The sequence below is a fragment of the Neodiprion fabricii genome, chromosome 5, assembly GCF_021155785.1.
Source record: "Neodiprion fabricii isolate iyNeoFabr1 chromosome 5, iyNeoFabr1.1, whole genome shotgun sequence".
NCBI lineage: Eukaryota > Metazoa > Arthropoda > Insecta > Hymenoptera > Diprionidae > Neodiprion > Neodiprion fabricii.
In genome coordinates, this window is record NC_060243.1 from 19,759,119 (window position 1) to 19,777,052 (window position 17,934).

At 41.4% G+C, this 17,934-nt stretch overlaps 1 protein-coding gene across 15 annotated transcripts in view; it reads left to right on the top strand.

Moving 5' to 3' along the window:
- LOC124182377 (regulating synaptic membrane exocytosis protein 2) overlaps positions 1 to 17,934 on the top strand; it is a 74,673-nt gene that overhangs the window by 8,051 nt on the left and 48,688 nt on the right. For 13 of the 15 annotated variants that reach the window (XR_006870755.1, XM_046569553.1, XM_046569547.1 and 10 more), the window contains exons 2-5: positions 960 to 1,164; positions 12,263 to 12,538; positions 13,288 to 13,518; positions 13,611 to 13,875. Coding sequence is in view for 14 of the 15 variants with exons in the window: in XM_046569553.1 (XP_046425509.1) it covers positions 960 to 1,164; positions 12,263 to 12,538; positions 13,288 to 13,518; positions 13,611 to 13,875 (977 nt within the window). In the remaining variant the exon portion in view is untranslated. Of the gene's footprint in view, positions 1 to 959; positions 1,165 to 12,052; positions 12,141 to 12,262; positions 12,539 to 13,287; positions 13,519 to 13,610; positions 13,876 to 17,934 lie in introns of those variants that run through there. The other 2 variants (XM_046569551.1, XM_046569554.1) reach the window with 2 other exon arrangements.

Consider the following 17,934-nt stretch of genomic DNA (forward strand, 5'->3'; position numbering starts at 1 on the left):
TCGGTAAGATTGTAATCGTGACAAACAGCCACGCGAATAGTAAGGTCCAATTTTCTGTCTCGTTCACTTTCGGGTGTAGGTATAGATAATCGGACTGCGGAGTTTTCTATTGTGCTGAGAGCCCTCTTTTCGCTCTCTGTCTTCTCCGCTTCCTCTGTACCCGTCACATTTCTATCATGTAAATGCTGGTCCGTCCCACCGCCACCGCAGCCCAGAGTCCATGCTTTTACCTCTCCTCTCTCCTCTCCCTCTCCTCTTCGCCGCAGGCCCTGGGCTTTGCTCCGCTCGACCCTGATCCTTAAGCCAGCAGCGCGAAAATAGAAATCCTTTATCTCCCGAAGACTGTCCATGGGTATACATTATATACTGTAGATTGATATCGACCTATACCCGAAAACCAGATACCGAAGTGACGACGCTCCCGTGAGTTTAAACATAGATAACTTCGCCGTGTCATTTGGACTCCAATTTCGTACCGTCAACCAGTATTTCCTCACATTTCAATCATACTTAAAAATAAAAAAAGGGTCAGAGAATCCCCTGTCTCTATCTATTGAAAATTCACTTAACATTATGCAATGCTTCTCTTCAACTTGCCAGCCTGTGAATCGCACGACTTGGTTGCGTAATCGAGGGTGCTGAGTCACTCATCAGGTCACGAGGTAGCATATCGTGGAAACCTTCTATGGTCATGTGTATAGCAAGAAAGAGCAGTTTTTTTTCCCCACATTATTGATATCCTCATTTTTCCCGCTTTCATATCCGCAGGCAAACGTTCCTAGATTACCTTTGCCCTATGACGTCCGAGGCCTAGGGCAATATCATGTATACATCATCGACCACTAGCATAGGTTCGTGATCATTCTATCATTCGTTCGAAGATGAATTTAAAAATTGAACCGATACGCGAAAGCATCGTATTACGGATTGTGAATTATTGTATACTAATATGATTCCAGGCGAAAACAAGACGAAGTTCAGGTATTGGAGGAAACGATTCGGGCGCGGTCAGAGCAGCACAAAAAGGCAGGGGTGGAGCTTGATGCCACCTGCCACATCTGTCTCAAGACTAAGTTCGCCGACGGTGTTGGCCACATCTGCAATTACTGCAACATCCGGTGCTGCGCGAGATGCGGTGGAAAAGTTACACTTCGTTCGACAAAGGTATGTTATAACTTCGAAAGAACATTATATACCAGTCAGATTAGCAGCCACACGATGCATCGACTGAAACGGGATCGCGTCTTGACCAATCAGGGTTTGGGCTACGTGCTGGCGATCAAGGTGTGGAGAATACTAGATCTGAGACCAGACCACCCGTGGCCACAGCGTTTTTAAACTGTCGTATTAGAGAGTTGGAAGGGGAAAAGAATACTGCAGGTGCTCGCTTCGGGGAATTAAATTTGCGGTGAGGGCCGAGGTTATTTCCGTTCGCCTGTGATCGACTCTTCTGGACCTCGACTTCCGCCGAAGAATAGCTGCTGCGCTCCTTTTCCTCGCTCCGTACCACTGCCAGCATTCTGTCTAGAACGTATATCGCAATCGCCAGATAAAATTTCAACCAGTTTTTCCCCCTCGGCATAAGTGCACTGCGTTTGACATCTTGTGTTACATCTGCAATCGCCGTCTCGAACCACAAAACACAGCAAGATCACGGGTTACCGACCTCGATTGCCAATGTTCTTCTATACTCAGCTGCTATTTCTTAAATCAGAATGTCACAAACGTGTAGACAAACGCTTTCAACACGGCGAGTTAGTTGCCAATGATATGTCCGGTAGTTCGGTAAGCTTTTTCAATTGATCGGCATTTTTCGTTCATTTGAAAATAAGTCCGGAGAACGAAGACACGCACCTTATCTTTATCAAAGTCGACGAAATCACTGATCATTCACTGGACTCTTGAAGTGTATGCTTTGCGTCGGTGTGCGGTTGAATACGCTTGTGGTCCATCACGGAGAACCAAGAGTGAATGGATCTAGATTCGGTGTCCTACAAGTCAGCCGGGGGTGTAATTACGCGAAGCTGAAACAAGTTCGGAGAAATGCTACTGTGCAATAGTGAAAAGACGGTGCAGCAAGTAGTGAAAAGACCCTCAGTCTGAACTTCCTTTGGAAGCTGTCTCATCGAAGCAAGATATCTTGCTCCTATGTGACTAGGGAAGTCCGGGTGAAATTTTACCTCCGTATCCTGCAGGATCAGGGAGGAGTTAGGACACACTAGGGAGCTGAGCTGAGCTGAGCTGAGCTGAGCTGAGCTGAGCTGAGTTGAGTCTCAACTGAAACTTTCTCGTCGGGATAGTGAAAAAAGTTACGCTGGTGGCACCAGTTTGCGAGTCATAGTCGTGACTCGCTGCAGGTAGTACTAACGGTACCATAAGAACGGATTGGCGACAGATTATCCATCATATTTTGTAATTTTTTGCTATCAGCATTATTATGGTCTATCGGGTTTTAGGACGCCGGAGCCATAATCCTTCGACTAAAAGTCCCACCACTCATGCTTATCATAGATTATTTACTCAAATATCATCTTCGGTCCTTTATTCGTAAATTTGCAAATGAGTACAATACAGAAAATGTAGGTTTCATGCGGAGAATTCCTGGACCTTGAAATCGAAAAACCTGATCACTTCCGTACGAAATGTAAACGGTCAGTGGTTGTTTGGTTCTCGGTAGTCGTCAGAGGCCCGTCTAAAGCCATGGACCGCGTGTTGGCCGGGAACGTTACGTGGATTTTATACACCGGACTCGGCTCAGGTTTGCGTGGGAGCACATGAATGGGTGCGTCCCTGTGTGACGTCACGGCGATGGTGCGGTACGCGGAGGACAGCGGGAAGCGGGAGGGAAGAAGAAAGAGAAGGAGAGGAAGAGAGAGAGTTGCTGGAGGGCAGAGGGGATGGAGGGACGTGACGCAACATATTGATCTAAGTGTAGACTGCGGCAGGGCGAGGGACGGAAAGTGAGGGGGATGGAAAGAGAGTACAGGGTGTCTGTGAGTTCCGGTCGAAGGAATAATAAATACTGACTACCAAAGGGTTCGGTTACCGTGATTGGATTTTTTTTCACGGCCTCTTAAATCAGGCATCTAGTCATTGAGAAGTGTGTAAAACCCTTGAAGTATCGGAGAGCATGCAGGAAAACGATCAGAAATCATCTCGATTCGGAAAACACTGACAGCCAGTTTAAGTACTAAATAACAGACGTGTGTATATGGGAGGTTCGTGTTACGACGTGGGGTGAATAGGGTGGATGGATAATTTCTGAGTCACCTTTTTGATCCCGTCGTGGTATAGTTGTACCTCAGAGATTCACTCCTCTGATTCTCCACCCCATCCCGTACTGCCTTTTGTACAATATACGGACAATGTACATTCGATACACGGTTCTCGGTACGATTTTTCTCTTCCACCCTGCAGTAGAAAATCATGAGCACGGTCTTGGTTACGTGGGCGTGCAGGTATATCGATCAGTTTACGGCGTCGCGAGGTACCCCAGACAAAATGTTTCGCGATCGTTGAGCCGCCTCTGGACCACCAGAAGAGATCCTTTATTCTGCTTATGCTCATGGAGTAGCAGTGCGAGTTCGAGTTTCATTCTTTAGGAGCGTTTTCTTCATGATCTTGGTTCCAAGTTGAAGGGTTACCCTACTGTCACAAGCGTCGAAACAGGTTAATTTTGAGAAATGAATTTCAGAAAAACTACTAATGCAATATTGACCCTTAAACTGTGCACTTGGTTCCAGCACCCTCAAGTCGTACACAGGTCCCAATTAGGATTTGGTGATTTTATTCACAAATTGTAATATGTTAATCATTCTCAAAATAGACTTTTTTGCGGTAAAAATTAGCAGAATGTTTATCCAGTTTTAATAAAATTGAATTGAATAAGAGGAATTTCAGCGGGTTGAAATTTTATCTGGTACCAATTCGCACCAGTGTACGGTTTGAGGGTTAATAATTTTTTGACGTCAAGTCATGTTTGAAAATCAACCTATTTCGCCGCTCTTCACCAGTATTGGGCACCACTAATTACTTTGTGTAATTAATTACATCGAAATTATTAATTGCATTGGTAATTTGTAATTAAGAGAAAATAAAATACTAATTCCATTTTCAATTTGTAATTACGAAAGAAAAACTTACTAATTATAATTGCAATTTGAAACTACAAAAATTTCATTTACGATCTAGGAATGTAATGAGTATCGATTTTACTTTTAATTATAAATTACAAATGTTATTAACATAGCTTTTTATTCTAATTATAAATTACAAATCTAATTAATATCGACTTCTCACAAATTACAAATGTAATTAGAATGATATTTTTCTAATTACAAACTACAGATATAATTACAGTCGGTCTTTCTTCTAATTACAAATTAAAAAAGTAATTTAAGTCGGTTTTTGTTCTAATTACAAACTACAAATGTACTTGGAATCTTTTTTTTACTTGCGTCACAAAAATAAGTAACAAGGATCGAATTTCCCTGTAAATATATTTTCCGAATGTTATTGATACCATTTTTAGAAATAATTACAATCATACTTCAGGTACATAAGGGTCATTCCCTGTATATATTAATAATTCCGATAACTTTTGGGTCATCCCAATGAAAAGTGACTGACTTTTAAGCCGACTTTGATGCTGAGAATGAAAAATAATTGATTTTACTAAATATTGTTTTAAAAATATTGTGGGAATGTAATTAAATTACACAACTGTAATACCAAATGCTCAAAGTAATTCGTAATTGAATGAATTTCAATTATAATTGCTCAAAGTAGTAAATAATTAAATCACGTGTTATTACAAATGCTCAAAGTATAAAGTAATTAAAGTAATTATTACGAATTCACAATGTAATGAGTAATTGGTTGTGATTTTTTTGCAGAGGGGGCAATTTGCAAGTTTCAACTTGCAGCTTGTTTCAGGCTTGCACTAACTTTCGCGTAAGCTCTTTCTTGTTTTGTACAAAATTTCACAATGCCAGTCATCCTGTAATGTAATTTGCAGAAAATTGAAGCCTGATATCTTAAATTATGTAAACTCAGCTTTTGCGAAAAGCTCTAAGCTCAATAAATTTCGAGTCCTTGAATCTATTTTTACATCGAATGACCCATAATTACTGTAAATCATTGATATTTCGTTAGAGTCCACATGTGCATGAAATCAGTCATGCTCCTTCGGAACGACCCATGTGTACTCGAAGTTAGTTATATATTTTTAGAAAGTTTCATGAATAGCAGAACTCATTGATATTTTCATGTAATAACCCGTACATTCTCGATGTTACTTATATTTCCTTAGAATGAGCCATAAATTCCTGAAGTATGATTGTAATTAGTTTAAAAAATGATATTAAATACATGCGGTAAATTTAATTGCAGGGGAATTCGATTCTCATAACATTTGCTTTTCGTGATTGAAAGAAAAACTGATTCTAATTACATTTGTAGTTTGTAGTTTGTAAATACAAAAGAAAAGAAAAATGATTTTAATGAAATTTGTAATTTGTAATAGGAAGAAAAATCGATTCTAATTACATTTCAGATTTGTGATTAGGAGAAAAATCGATACTACTTATATTCGTAATTTGTAATTGAAATTTTTCTAATTACAAATTACAACTGTAATTAGTATTTTTGAATCTTTTAATTACAAATTACAATTACGCAATTACATTTGTAATTTGTAATTAGAATATAATTGATTAGAGAAACGCTTAACACTGCTATTCACCTTGGGGTAACCCCTTAAATGGTTGTGCAGTCTTTCATTTGTTTAACCGTGACAGCACAATCAGCATTCGCCGATGTGCTGCACTACTTACTGGTTGGTTTTCCCCCCCTTTTGCCTTTTCGTCAGTGCCGAATGACGGCTAATAAAATACAAGCTAATTACAAGAGCGTCATTTCAGTTTGGCGGGCAGCCCTTTCTGCCTTCCTCGCTGCCCGCCCTCTCTCCTTCTCTCTCTCTCTCTCTCTCTCTCTCTCCCTCTCTCTCTCCACCCTCTCCACGTCAGCCTCGTTTTCGTTCTTTGGGTCATCCGACCTCGTGGTCTCGAAAGCTCGGCACGGGTTTGCTGGTTAGTCAGCTCGCATGCGGGTACACGGCTCGCTATGTTCTTCGGCGCAATTAGAGTCAAGAGTTAATTACACGTGGAATTGTTATCACCATTTAAATAGAACGCTGGGTAAACAGTTTCGCTACTTCGAAATAACAGCGGTTATTCCTTTTAGTTCATTTTATTTTTCCTTCTTTTTCATTTTTCATCACGCACCACCTTGCCTTGCACAAATATACGCATTTTTAATTATCGTCATAACATTTACTCCTGATCACCAGGCACGGAACTCCCTTACAAGCAATCAGTATTCAAAGATATTTTCCGAATATTAAAATCGAAATCGACTCTGCGTTATTACTGTCCCACCTTTTTTCTGCTCTTTTTATCTCGTCTTGGGATAGGAGATTGCCTTCGTGCGAGAAGGTACTATCTATTCGTGAATAAATATGCTTCGCCGTTTTCGAATTGTGCCGATGACGCCTCTCCGGGATCCGAGGTGAGGCCACATTCGTGAAGGGAGGAGAACTATAGTGGTTGTTGTCTGAGAGTGACGGGAGTCTAATGACGTCGAACCTTATTACACGCCTACTCCGCCGCTTGCTCGATGTTGAGTTGTGCAGCCTTGAATGCTCCTCTTACCTCTCCTATTTTTCATTTTCTCCCAGCATTATCGACGTCGCGCAAGAGGCACGGCAGGCACTTGTTATTGCCCCGGTAGTGTATAGGGAGTCTCGCATAATTTAAATTATCAGAAGACTGTCGTCGCACGGCGATGCATGCACACGCTCCGTGATGCGGTGGTTAAGTGCAAACCTGTTCCACCCATCACGGAAACTCCTTTCGAGCACCTTTTATGAAACCTTCGCGAAAAAATCAACTGCCGGTAGTTTTTTATTCCGGTAACAGACTCGAATGAAAAATACCCGAAGTGTACCTCGCAGATTTTTTTCGTTCTGTGATACGTTGGCGAACATGAGAAATCATGAGATATGTAGGTATTTTATTTTACGTACGAGTAGGCGGTTTAAGAATTAAAAACCACCTTATAATTTACTACTGAAAATCAATTTGTTAAGATTTCTCGATAATGACGTAGAGTTTAGTAAAACCAACTGATCATTGCTCACTTTCAACAAACGCTATTACGTTATATCCCTTTTAAGAAAGGGTATACTTTCATCCTTTAAACGGCCGAGTTAGCACTTTAAAAAAATGTGCGTAACGTTTTGTGACATATTAAGAAAACCGGTGAGGTACACCTCAGGTACTTGTTTGTTAGTCGAGGTACTCTACCGTCATTTACCTCAGTCCCCGAATTTCAGACCATGCACTCTGGTCTCTGGCTCCTATGCTGTTTACTTGTTGCTTTCGTTTCGTCGAAGTGTTCAAGAGTTTTCGGTTTCGGGTCTCGGGATTCGGGGTTCCCGCTTATCCCCTTCCACCCCAATTTTCACCCAAACTATCGCATCTGACCTTCCACACTCCGTGATTCGAATCGCTGAGCATTCTCTCTTTCCGAATCCGGAAACACGGAACATATGAACAAAGAGGTAAATCATGCTTCATATCAATGAATTATTACCCCCTGTGCTTTCAACACAGATTCCTTATTGTCGTACTAACGCGTTACGAAGCATAACTTCATTCCTGAAGAAATGCATTTCGATTAAAACGTGTCGTGTTGTCGACAAGGTACAACGGATCTTCAGATACTCAGATTTCCTTCCGCACCGAACAAATGGAACACGTAAAAGACATTCTGTGCCAGTTCTACGTCCTCACCGCTTTAACGATATTGATCTCGGTATTCTGTGTTAACAGAGCGTAACTAACACTTGAAACATATCTTGGCGATACCGACTTTTTCATGCACGAGCTCATTTGGTCACCTCAGGGTTTTAAAAATGATTTCGCTTATACTATTTTATTTATTTTGGAAACATGCTTCGCGATTAAAGCCATCAGAGGAATTAAATTCAAACATTTTGGTGATAAGAAAAAGCACACGAAAACAAAGAATCCTGATACAAGGTGGTAAGAAGAATTAACGATAAGCCGTTAAGGCGACTGGGTGATCTAGTGGAGTAAGTCTCCGGCGAAGTATCCCTAGATGCCCGGTTACAGATGCCAAGTACATTAAAAATGTGTTCTCATCCTTTATCAAAAAAGATTCAAATCATATGCTACTACCAAGTACATGTCTGCTCATCAACAATAAAAGCATAGTTGAAACTTGACCTTTAGCTACCACATCTCGCTGGAATCACACTGCTGCCACCAAACTTATCCAACTACAAATGGTAATTAGTAGAAATAACTCATACGTTTATGAAAATCCAGAAGAAAAAAATTAAATTAATACGTGAAACTTAGTGGACCTCTTTCAAGGCATGATACATGCATGAAACGAATATGATAGAATTTGATTTATTTCTCAAGGTATTTCTCCAAAAAACCCGCCAGGTACTACTTACTAATTTAATTTTTGTTTTCTGAATTTGCACTAACGAATGTGCTATAGATTGTCAAACCAAGTTTACCCGATTACGTGAACGTAAACTTGGGCTTTGCAAGACTACTGGCTCTGCACTAGCCTCATCGAGAGCTCCGCTGTTCATCAAACGAATTTAATGGAGTCTAATAATTACGACTAATTTGTATATTTTTATTCAGTTCTGAACCTATGACTATGAAACACATGAACATCACTTTTGTTCCTTATATTACACGAGTTGAATCAGTGTGCAAATAATGACGGTATCACTATGATCAGTTATATTATTTATATTGTATGAAAACGATTCTCTTCTTGAAATTTATAAGTTTGCGCTAAGAGTCATATTGCTGACTTCGCTTCTTCGAAGCTTTATGTGCCTTGTGTCCCGGAAGATCAATTACAACTGGGAATATATACTTTGCTAGTTCGACTTTATCCACCTGACTATGTCCGATACACTGAGCACTCAGTGCAACGTATCTCGCTTCATATACTTGAAGTTTCGATCGATCGAGCTTATTTGCAGAGTTTCAAACTACCCAAGTTTCCGTAATTCTTCAAATATTTATCATGGAATCTCGATACAACACCGAATTCGGTTTTTTATTAAAATTTATTGATCCAAACTCCAAGTAAATCTCATTTCTGAATCAGGCACTATGGAATACAAAATTTAGTAAACCTCACATAGTACAAGACGCGATCGTTAAAAGCTACACAACATCAAAAGTAACCATGTAAAAATTATCTGGTGCATCTTGTTAACTTTTACTTCGAAGTGACCACCATTTAATCATATGAAACTCAACACGCGTGAAACTTGGCTTTTAAATTGGTGTCACTATACTTTTGCCCAAAGACTCGACTTCAAATTCAAAATATGTAAAAATTTCACATGTTTCTAAAGCGATATTATAAAACTACTTTTGATGCACCCTAACGTTGTATGAAGAAACCTGTGGACAAATTTGAGGATGATATTCGAGGGGGCCACTCGCTTTGAAATCATCAACGATTCACAAGTGATTTCCTGGTGATTTCCAATATTAGGAAATAGTTTGAATTCCACTAAACTCCAGTTGGTTCCTAAACGTTTGAAAATGTTCGACATATCGCTGATTTTTAAGTGATTTTCAATTTAAAAGTACAGCTCAAATTCCAGTGATTTCCAGTGATTTTTAACTAATTCCTGAAGTAAATGGCCCCTCCATTCTGGCGTTTTGTCGTTTATATTATAATAATGTTTTAATGTTCATGACAGATGGTGAGCCGGGTCGAGGTACATGTATATCTGAAAGCTGATCGGAACGTTAAATACGATTGTACGATCTCTCGTCTATATTAAACACTATCTTCCAAGCAGCACTCTCATCAATGGGTTAAGGCCAACGCTCATTGTTGCGGATCTGATCCGATCCGACCCGATCCGATCCGACCCGATCCGATCCGATCCGATGCAATCCGATCCGCTCCGATCCGATCCAATCCGAGGCAATCCGATCCGCTCCGAACGGACCGGGTCCGACCGGCTGCTTTTAGTGTAACACAGTATTATAAGACAGTTAGGCGCAAAACGATGTAGTTAATTCCGCTATAACTTTCACTTGTATGAAACCAAAGATTTCTGACGATTAATATTACTGCGTTACACTAAAAATGCACGGCTGATCGGTCCCGTTCCGTTACGAGCAAATCGGATCGCATCGTCGATGTGATAGAAGTACCTACTGTTTAAATGGCTTGGAAAAAAATTTGTGCTACCGCAGAAAGCCCTGCAGCTTTTATTCTATTACGTACGTGTGTCAGCATAGTCTTCGTCGAGTCGTTCGTATGAGAACTAATAATAATTCGTATTTTGGTACTCTCTAATCTTACCTAACTGATGGAATGAAAATGCATCCCACGAAGCATGCTGTTCTGCGTCATACAAATTTTCTCATATCAAGCTCAAAATAATCGCCATGCGGTTAGACTCATTAGGAGAATAATTTTTTGGTGAGTATCTGACTGACCAATCTTCTTTCGTGTGAAATATACCTTATAAATTTTTCACACGTTCGTTTCAGAACACGTTCAAATGCATCTTTATTCATTATCTCGAATATCTCAACAACTATGCTCTCATAACCCTGAAAGTAAAAGCATCATTGTTCAAGAAAGTGAAGCCATACTCGGTGCAATTTTTACGCCGCAACATCGTTATAGGTAAAAAAATCGATGTAAATGATGTTCACCGATTTATTTCTTACATTTGCGAACTTTTCACCACTGGCTTTGATTTTCTTTTCATTCGCTCATTCGTATCATATGTCACGCAGCTGACGGATTATTTACGATATTTAATCGTATACGTTATTATCGATCGAGCGCTTACCGAGCGCGAGCGATTGTGACGCGCTCTCTTGTGCTATCTACGTAAGCTTCTCGAAGCCGTGCTCGGAGCTATTTTTAGCCTAATATGACATTCGTATGTCATATATCTAGTCTTAATGTCGACGAAAATTGTTGATCGAACTGACATGAAAGCTCTAAAAATCTATAAATGTATGAAACTTGTCGAATGTCGAATTTCGTCATGAGAGGGGAGTAATGTGTGATAATATTTTCGCCGGGTAGGCCAAAGGCTTTTCATCGCGGTAAAAGATAGTGCATCGGTTCGCGCGCGTTCAGGTTTCTGTTTAGTATTAACGGCATAGAAAAAGAAACTACTCTCAATAACAAATCTACTTTAAAGATCAACCCCACATCGCTTTAGATTAATATCGTGGTAACTGGTGAGAAACCCGAAGCGTTTCACAGTGCGACAAATGGAACCAACCGACTGAACCAGCAATGGGAAGGGAAAAATGCTGCACCAGGTGCAACCAGGAATTGAATAATTCCTCCGGTCTCGGTTGGCGCAGGGTAAAGGATAGGGTGAAGGGGGCGCGAGGGGCCTGTACACTTGACATATTGCTAGCCAGGCAACTCCAAGTGTATGTACAAGTACCCTTCAGGTCGTGCCAGCTTCTCGTTCGGCTTCGTTTTGCCGCGGTAGGCTCTGCACCAGCGGCCTCGGCGAACGTTTCCTGCCCACCTAACTCGGCTCCTGGTGTAGTCTTCTCCCGGAATTGATTCCACACGGCCCGATTCTCCGAGTGTCCTACTGTCCGACCTCAAGCCAAAATGTGATTCCTGGATACCGATTAAGAGGCGAAGTGCTTTCGTTTACTGTTTCGACCCCGCATAAAACTATCCTTCACCACTTCCGAGGTTTTCCGCTCATTGTCCTGCATCCGAGGTTGAAAATTCCAGAAGTGAGTCTCGAAGTTTGCAGTGAGTGGTACGAAATATCTGTCAACAAACTCGTCCGCGAATTTTGTAACTAACATAAAAAAAACTGCATTGATTCATCATCCACAGACATAATGAAAAATATATTAAAAATATGAGACTGAACTGAATGAAAAAATCGAAACTTGTTCACTCTGTCAGATTTACATAAAATGTTTGACAAGCTCTAGAAGACTCGAACTTTCGTTAATACGTGGAACTTTTCAGCTCTGTCTTACTCTTAACAAAGCTTAAAATTAGTGAGTGGCCGCCATTAACGGCTTATATCGAATGGATCTGTCACTTGTCAACACCGGGAACACGAACTCCCGGCCACCGAGACTCTGACCTAAAAGATACTAAAAGAATCTTCATTTCATAGGTGATATGGGTCTGCATACTGTGCCGGAAAAAGCAGGAACTGTTGTCGAAGACCGGGCAATGGATGACGAAGTCTGGATTAGGCGCAGCGGACACCGCGATGCTCAGACGAATGCAAGAGGATATGCAGGGTGTTGGACTAACCAGTCACGTCGAACAAACGCAAGATAAAAGACCGAAACTTGAGAAGGCACATAGTGCTGCTGAGAAGGAGAACTTACCTTTGCTACAGCGGAGCGGAAGTCTTCTACGAAGGCAGTACTCTCAACAGGAACAGGTAAGAGTTCTGCTGTAGCTCATAATTATCAAGTCAAGCCCGTAATGAAAACAAAAAATAGTCTGTTATTTCAAGTTTTTCATCATGATTTCCAAGTTTTCAATTAGTACCTTCAAGTTTTTATATAATTTTCAAATGTTACCGTTTCATTTCTTAAATATTTAGACAATTATTCCAAATTTTCGGTCTGTTCAAGTCTTTATTTGATTACTTTAAGTTTCTAGTCCATCGCTTAAAGCTTTTACTGTTTTGTTTTAAGTCTATAACTTCTTTTTGTCAAAATTTCAGTCTGTCAATTCAAGTCTTTTTCCTATTTCTCAAAATATTGATTTAATCTGTTACTTCAATTCTTTGTCATCTTGTTTCTTCATATCTTTAGTAAGTTATGCCAAGTCTCGTTCTGTTAATCTAAGTTGTTTGTCCATCACCCAAAGTTCTTAGTCTGATACCTCCATTGTTCTATTCCAGTAAGTTTTTAGTTGATCACTTCAAGTTTCCATTCTGTGACTTCAATTTTTCATCCAGTGGATAAGTTTCCAAGCATTGATCCAAGTTATTAACCCATGATTCCCAGTTTCTAGTGTTTCGCATGTAACAAATCTTCCGTCCATCCTTCTTCTTGATTTCGACGATACACCCGAAGTTTCGATACTTATGCTACTCTTACGCAGCCTATCAAGCTTTTTGAAAATTACGAGAGTTTCATAACGCGACTGTTTTTTCTTTTTTTCGGTTTTCTTTTGGCTCAGGTGCCTGGTCGCCGTATGTCAACGAGTGACAGTGGTGTCGAGATGTCGGTATCCCCACACGCCAGGTCGTTACCGACCCCCCACGTGGTTGTGGGCTCCTACGGGATGCAGCAGACGCCTCGGCATCCGGCTGCATTCCCCGAAGACGATCCGAGCCTCTACAGAGGCGAGCTTGACGGTCTGATGAGACAGCAAGCCCAGACGTATCAGAAACAGAGACAAATTTACCAGGTGAGAATATCCGGCTTGAACGCGAATCGCGAGTTAAGTGGTCACCGAATCCAGACATATTGTAATACTCTTCTTCGCTGATCGCCCTCAAGGAGCAAAACTCTGACCTGGTCATGATCTACGGTCATCCCCAGGCGGTCGAGCCTTCGCGGGTAATCCAACAGCATCCCCAACATCCCCAGCATCCCCAGCATCACATGCCTCAGCACCAGGTCCCCGGATCTCACCCCGGCGGGCAGGGACCCACCTCTGGTGTTCAACCCGGTGTTCAACCGCAAAGGAGCTTCAGCAGCAGCGAAGAGGAGCTTCGAAGCACACCCGAATGTGCCAGTGACGAACCTGACGAGTCCGAGAAGGGTGAGTCACTCCTTGATCTAGCCCCGATCTAATTAACTATAACGAAAGCTGTTTATCGCCGATTACCCGATGTGGAGAAAGAAAGTCAAGAAAACGTCCCACACAGCAGGCATGCGAATGGTTACGTAATATTCTACCAATCTATCGTCAACGGTGAATAACTGACCCTTTTAAATCGTGATAATCATCAGCTTGAGCTTTAGGGTAAAACGCAGTCACGAAAATTCAGAGCAGTTCAAGGTATTATATCCTTGTTCTCTTGCGCTAGCGAAACTAATGAATTCTCACATTTATGATCTAGTTGTGGCGATTGAACGTAGCGGAATCGATTGCGCACTTACATACTGTTTCTACCAACCCAAGAATATCCTAGTGGTCGTTAGAAACGCTATTTGGCCTCTTTGTGGGACGTTTTGTGTGTCCGTTCAGTTTATACGCGGTTTGACGGTTCGGCAAACGATATCACCAAGGCCTGGGCGTACTCCGATCGTATACTCGGCAAGAATTAGGGGACGAACCTTTGCCGGGGTCAAAGAGTGCATCCCTTATTACGATTGACAGGGTCACCCATCGGTCTGGTGATTGGTTTGAGTTACAAAGAAAGAAATGTAGATCATGAAGTGCCCGATCTACCGTGATTTCATATTCGTTGTGTATATAATAGTATCGTATTTTATTTTTTTCAACACCTGTAACGAGAAGTTCGATCCCGTGCACTGAAGAGGGAGCGCGAGGCGGCCGATTCCCCAACAATTCCCAAACTGTTAGGTCATATCGTAAAACTGTTAGGTAATGTCGAAAACTGTTAGGTAATGAACATTACTTAACAGAAAACTGTATCGTAATGAGCATTACCTAACAGTTTTCAACATTACCTAACGGTTTTTGAAGTGTACGAGAGTCAGATGCTTCGCGCGTGCTTTTCGGTGCGCGAAGTCGAACTTCCCGTGCAGGTATTACAAAAAAATATTTTACAGAACATTCCTTCAATGAAAAAGGACGATCATTTTTTTCTACAACGTAGAGAAGCTGACCGACCACTTTGTGTTACAAGGTTCAGCAGTTGAATACACACTCTTAGCTCAGAATGATCAGTAAAACTGAAAATTGACAAGTAATCAAAGGATAGTGCAATCAATCAGTAGCCCGAAATGTGCATATAGACGTCAAACTAATTTCAATCAGCCGAATTCGTTACGTGGCGAACAGTGGTTTCAGATGCAAAAAAATTAGATGCCTCTACATAGCGGTGATTTTTCAACTCTTTGAAAATACGTGGAATTTGATTTGACCGATTTTTGCAAGTTTCATTGTACCAATTTTGTGGTTTGAGATCCTACCCGAGTCTCTCGATGTCTCTTCGGATATATAATGCGGAAAAATTTTCCGCAACACCAAGAACAAAGGCACGTGGCTCCTTTACTATTATAACCACGTAGCGCAGCTATTTTTATTCTTTTCTTAAAATTATTCCACCACAAAGCAGGTGCATACACGCGTGTGTAACGGGTGTTTCACGCAGCTTAGGCGTGGCAAACGTGCACATAATACGTGTGTATATAGCATACATACAGGTATATCTAGTTTATGGGTGATTGGACGCCTGGCCGGTGACCTGTGAACTGAATCACTCAGGTGTACCAGGTATGTGGGCATAAGGTAAGGGGTTGCTGGATATAGGGTAAAGGATATTACGGAAATAGACGGGAAAAAAGTAAGCTCTCGGTCTGTCCTTCTTTGCTCCGTATGGTTAATAATCTCAATCAATGATAGATTCAGATCTATTTTTAATCAACTAAACGCGTGTGTTTCGTCACAACTAGAACTGATTAGTCAAAGAAAGCACAAAACCAAGGAAATGTCTATTTCAGCAATGTTTTTTTGTAGCAAATAAAGTTGGTCACTTAGCGTAGCCGCTCACTGCTGACTTTTGTCATGATGGTAAAAAAAAATTTTCGCATGCTTTCTATAGACTGTGATATGACCGTAGGGAGCACAGGTTCATAGGTTTCTATAGAGAGCATGCGAAAAATTTTCTTCTCACCATGACAAAAGTTACCAGTGAGCGACCTACCCTCAGTGTCCCAACGAAAGATATGGCAAAATGATACGATTTGGTAACGAACTAATCCAGAAATCGTAAAACTCTTACTGTTTTAGTTGCCTAGTGTATTTAATCACTACGGCAGTTCAGTTTCATGTCATTTTTGAGTCAGAAAGTTATAATTTCTACAGAGATTTCCAATTTGGATCGAAGGGCACAGCAAAATGACAACGCCCATCCAGCTCATCCAGAAATCATAAAACTCGTACAGTTTCAGTAGTCTAATGTATTCGATCATCACAAAATTCTTTTTTTTGTGTATTTTTCGAATTGGAAACAAGAAATTTTTATAAAGATGTCCATGTCAAGACGACAGGTATGTAAAAATACCAAAGTTTAATATGGAGCTGATCCAGAAACCACAAAACTGGTATTGTTCCATTTGTCTCACGTCTTTCATTACTAAGACGATACAGTTTTGTGTATTTTTCACATCAGCAAACTAAAAGTCCTGTACGGATGTCAAGTACTTGGACTCGAACTTTATTCGATACTTGGTCATAAATTCAAGGGTCGGTTCGCTAAAGAGCTCAGAAAAATCGAGAACCCGGACTATCATCAGTCTGGTAAAAGTTGCTGGGTGTAATTCGTCGACACTTAATTCTGAATAATAAATCTTGAACAAACGAAGCGATGATCTTGGCCAGAGCTCGGGTATATCGCGAGATGTGTCCTGCGGGAATTCTCGGGTTCTGCGCTTCCAGCCCCACCGTTGCATTGATCCTACGCTCCCCCTGGCCTCGCTCCACCCCCGGTCGACCACCTCTCTCGCTCCGGCACGCGCCGGCTCCACTCTATCTATCCGTCTTCCTCTCCTCTTCTCCTCTCGCCCCTCGACTTCCTCGTCCTCCGACACCCACGCAGTGGCAAACACCGCCTACGCGTCCGCATGACGTCACAGGACAGCACGTGGGCGAATCGACACCTCTTCTCTGTCCCGGCCGGGCTCCGTGTGGTCCATTCAGCACCCTGGCCAACCTAAACCGTTTCGCAACTCGAGGCTAGATGCGACTATGTGCGCGTGTAAGTCTCTTTGACGACGACATCTTCTCGTGGTTACAAACCCAAGACGACACACACGGTCTGCGATGACGCACCATCCTCGACTTTCGAAACCCCGGTACCAAGAAGCGGTCCACTCGCTGACGGTAATTAATGTTCGAGAAACAGCAGGAACGTTTGCTCTTTACCCAAAAACGACTTGTCATTATTGTTATCGATTGTCCAGAGCTTGTAACCTGATATTCTGCAGGCTACTTTCAGTCCTATATATCCATCTTCAACCTTACACGCGTGATACCCTAAGTATACACGATGGTGGGATTATGGATCTACTGCACCGTTTTCATGCGACATAAATCATTAATCGTGGTTATATCGCCCTCCCTGACATTATCAATGTTATTCGGCAAATATTGACACGAAGATAAGGTTTCGGGAAATGCAGTTTGTTTATCATTCGGTAGCGTCAGTTGTGTGGGATGAAAACCTCGTTCTCATAGAATATCGTGAAACATATTTGAGGTCTGAGATATAGAATTCATACCCTGTCATTCGACATTTGATTAACTTATTGGACATTCGACTTTATGCAGGATATTGCCATGTCTGTCGAAATGCATGTACATATACACGTACATGATATACGTATGTACGTACATACGTGTATGTGTATATGACATATTCGGGAGACTGTACTGTGCGAACCATTCTGTAAACCAGAAGCTATGCGGGAAGCCGGCGTTTCATCTGCAGAATCATGCGAGGAATTTCTGTTATCCCATCCCTCTCTCGACTCTCCCTATATCTCTCTTTATGTCAAGGTGCTAATAATAGCTCGTAGGATGGATTTGTATACAGGCCATCACACTTTCCGCCCTAACTACATTGTATATCCAGTAAACTTACTTTTTGCTAGTACGTACTCAGATTACTTGCGATTAGACATTTTTCCT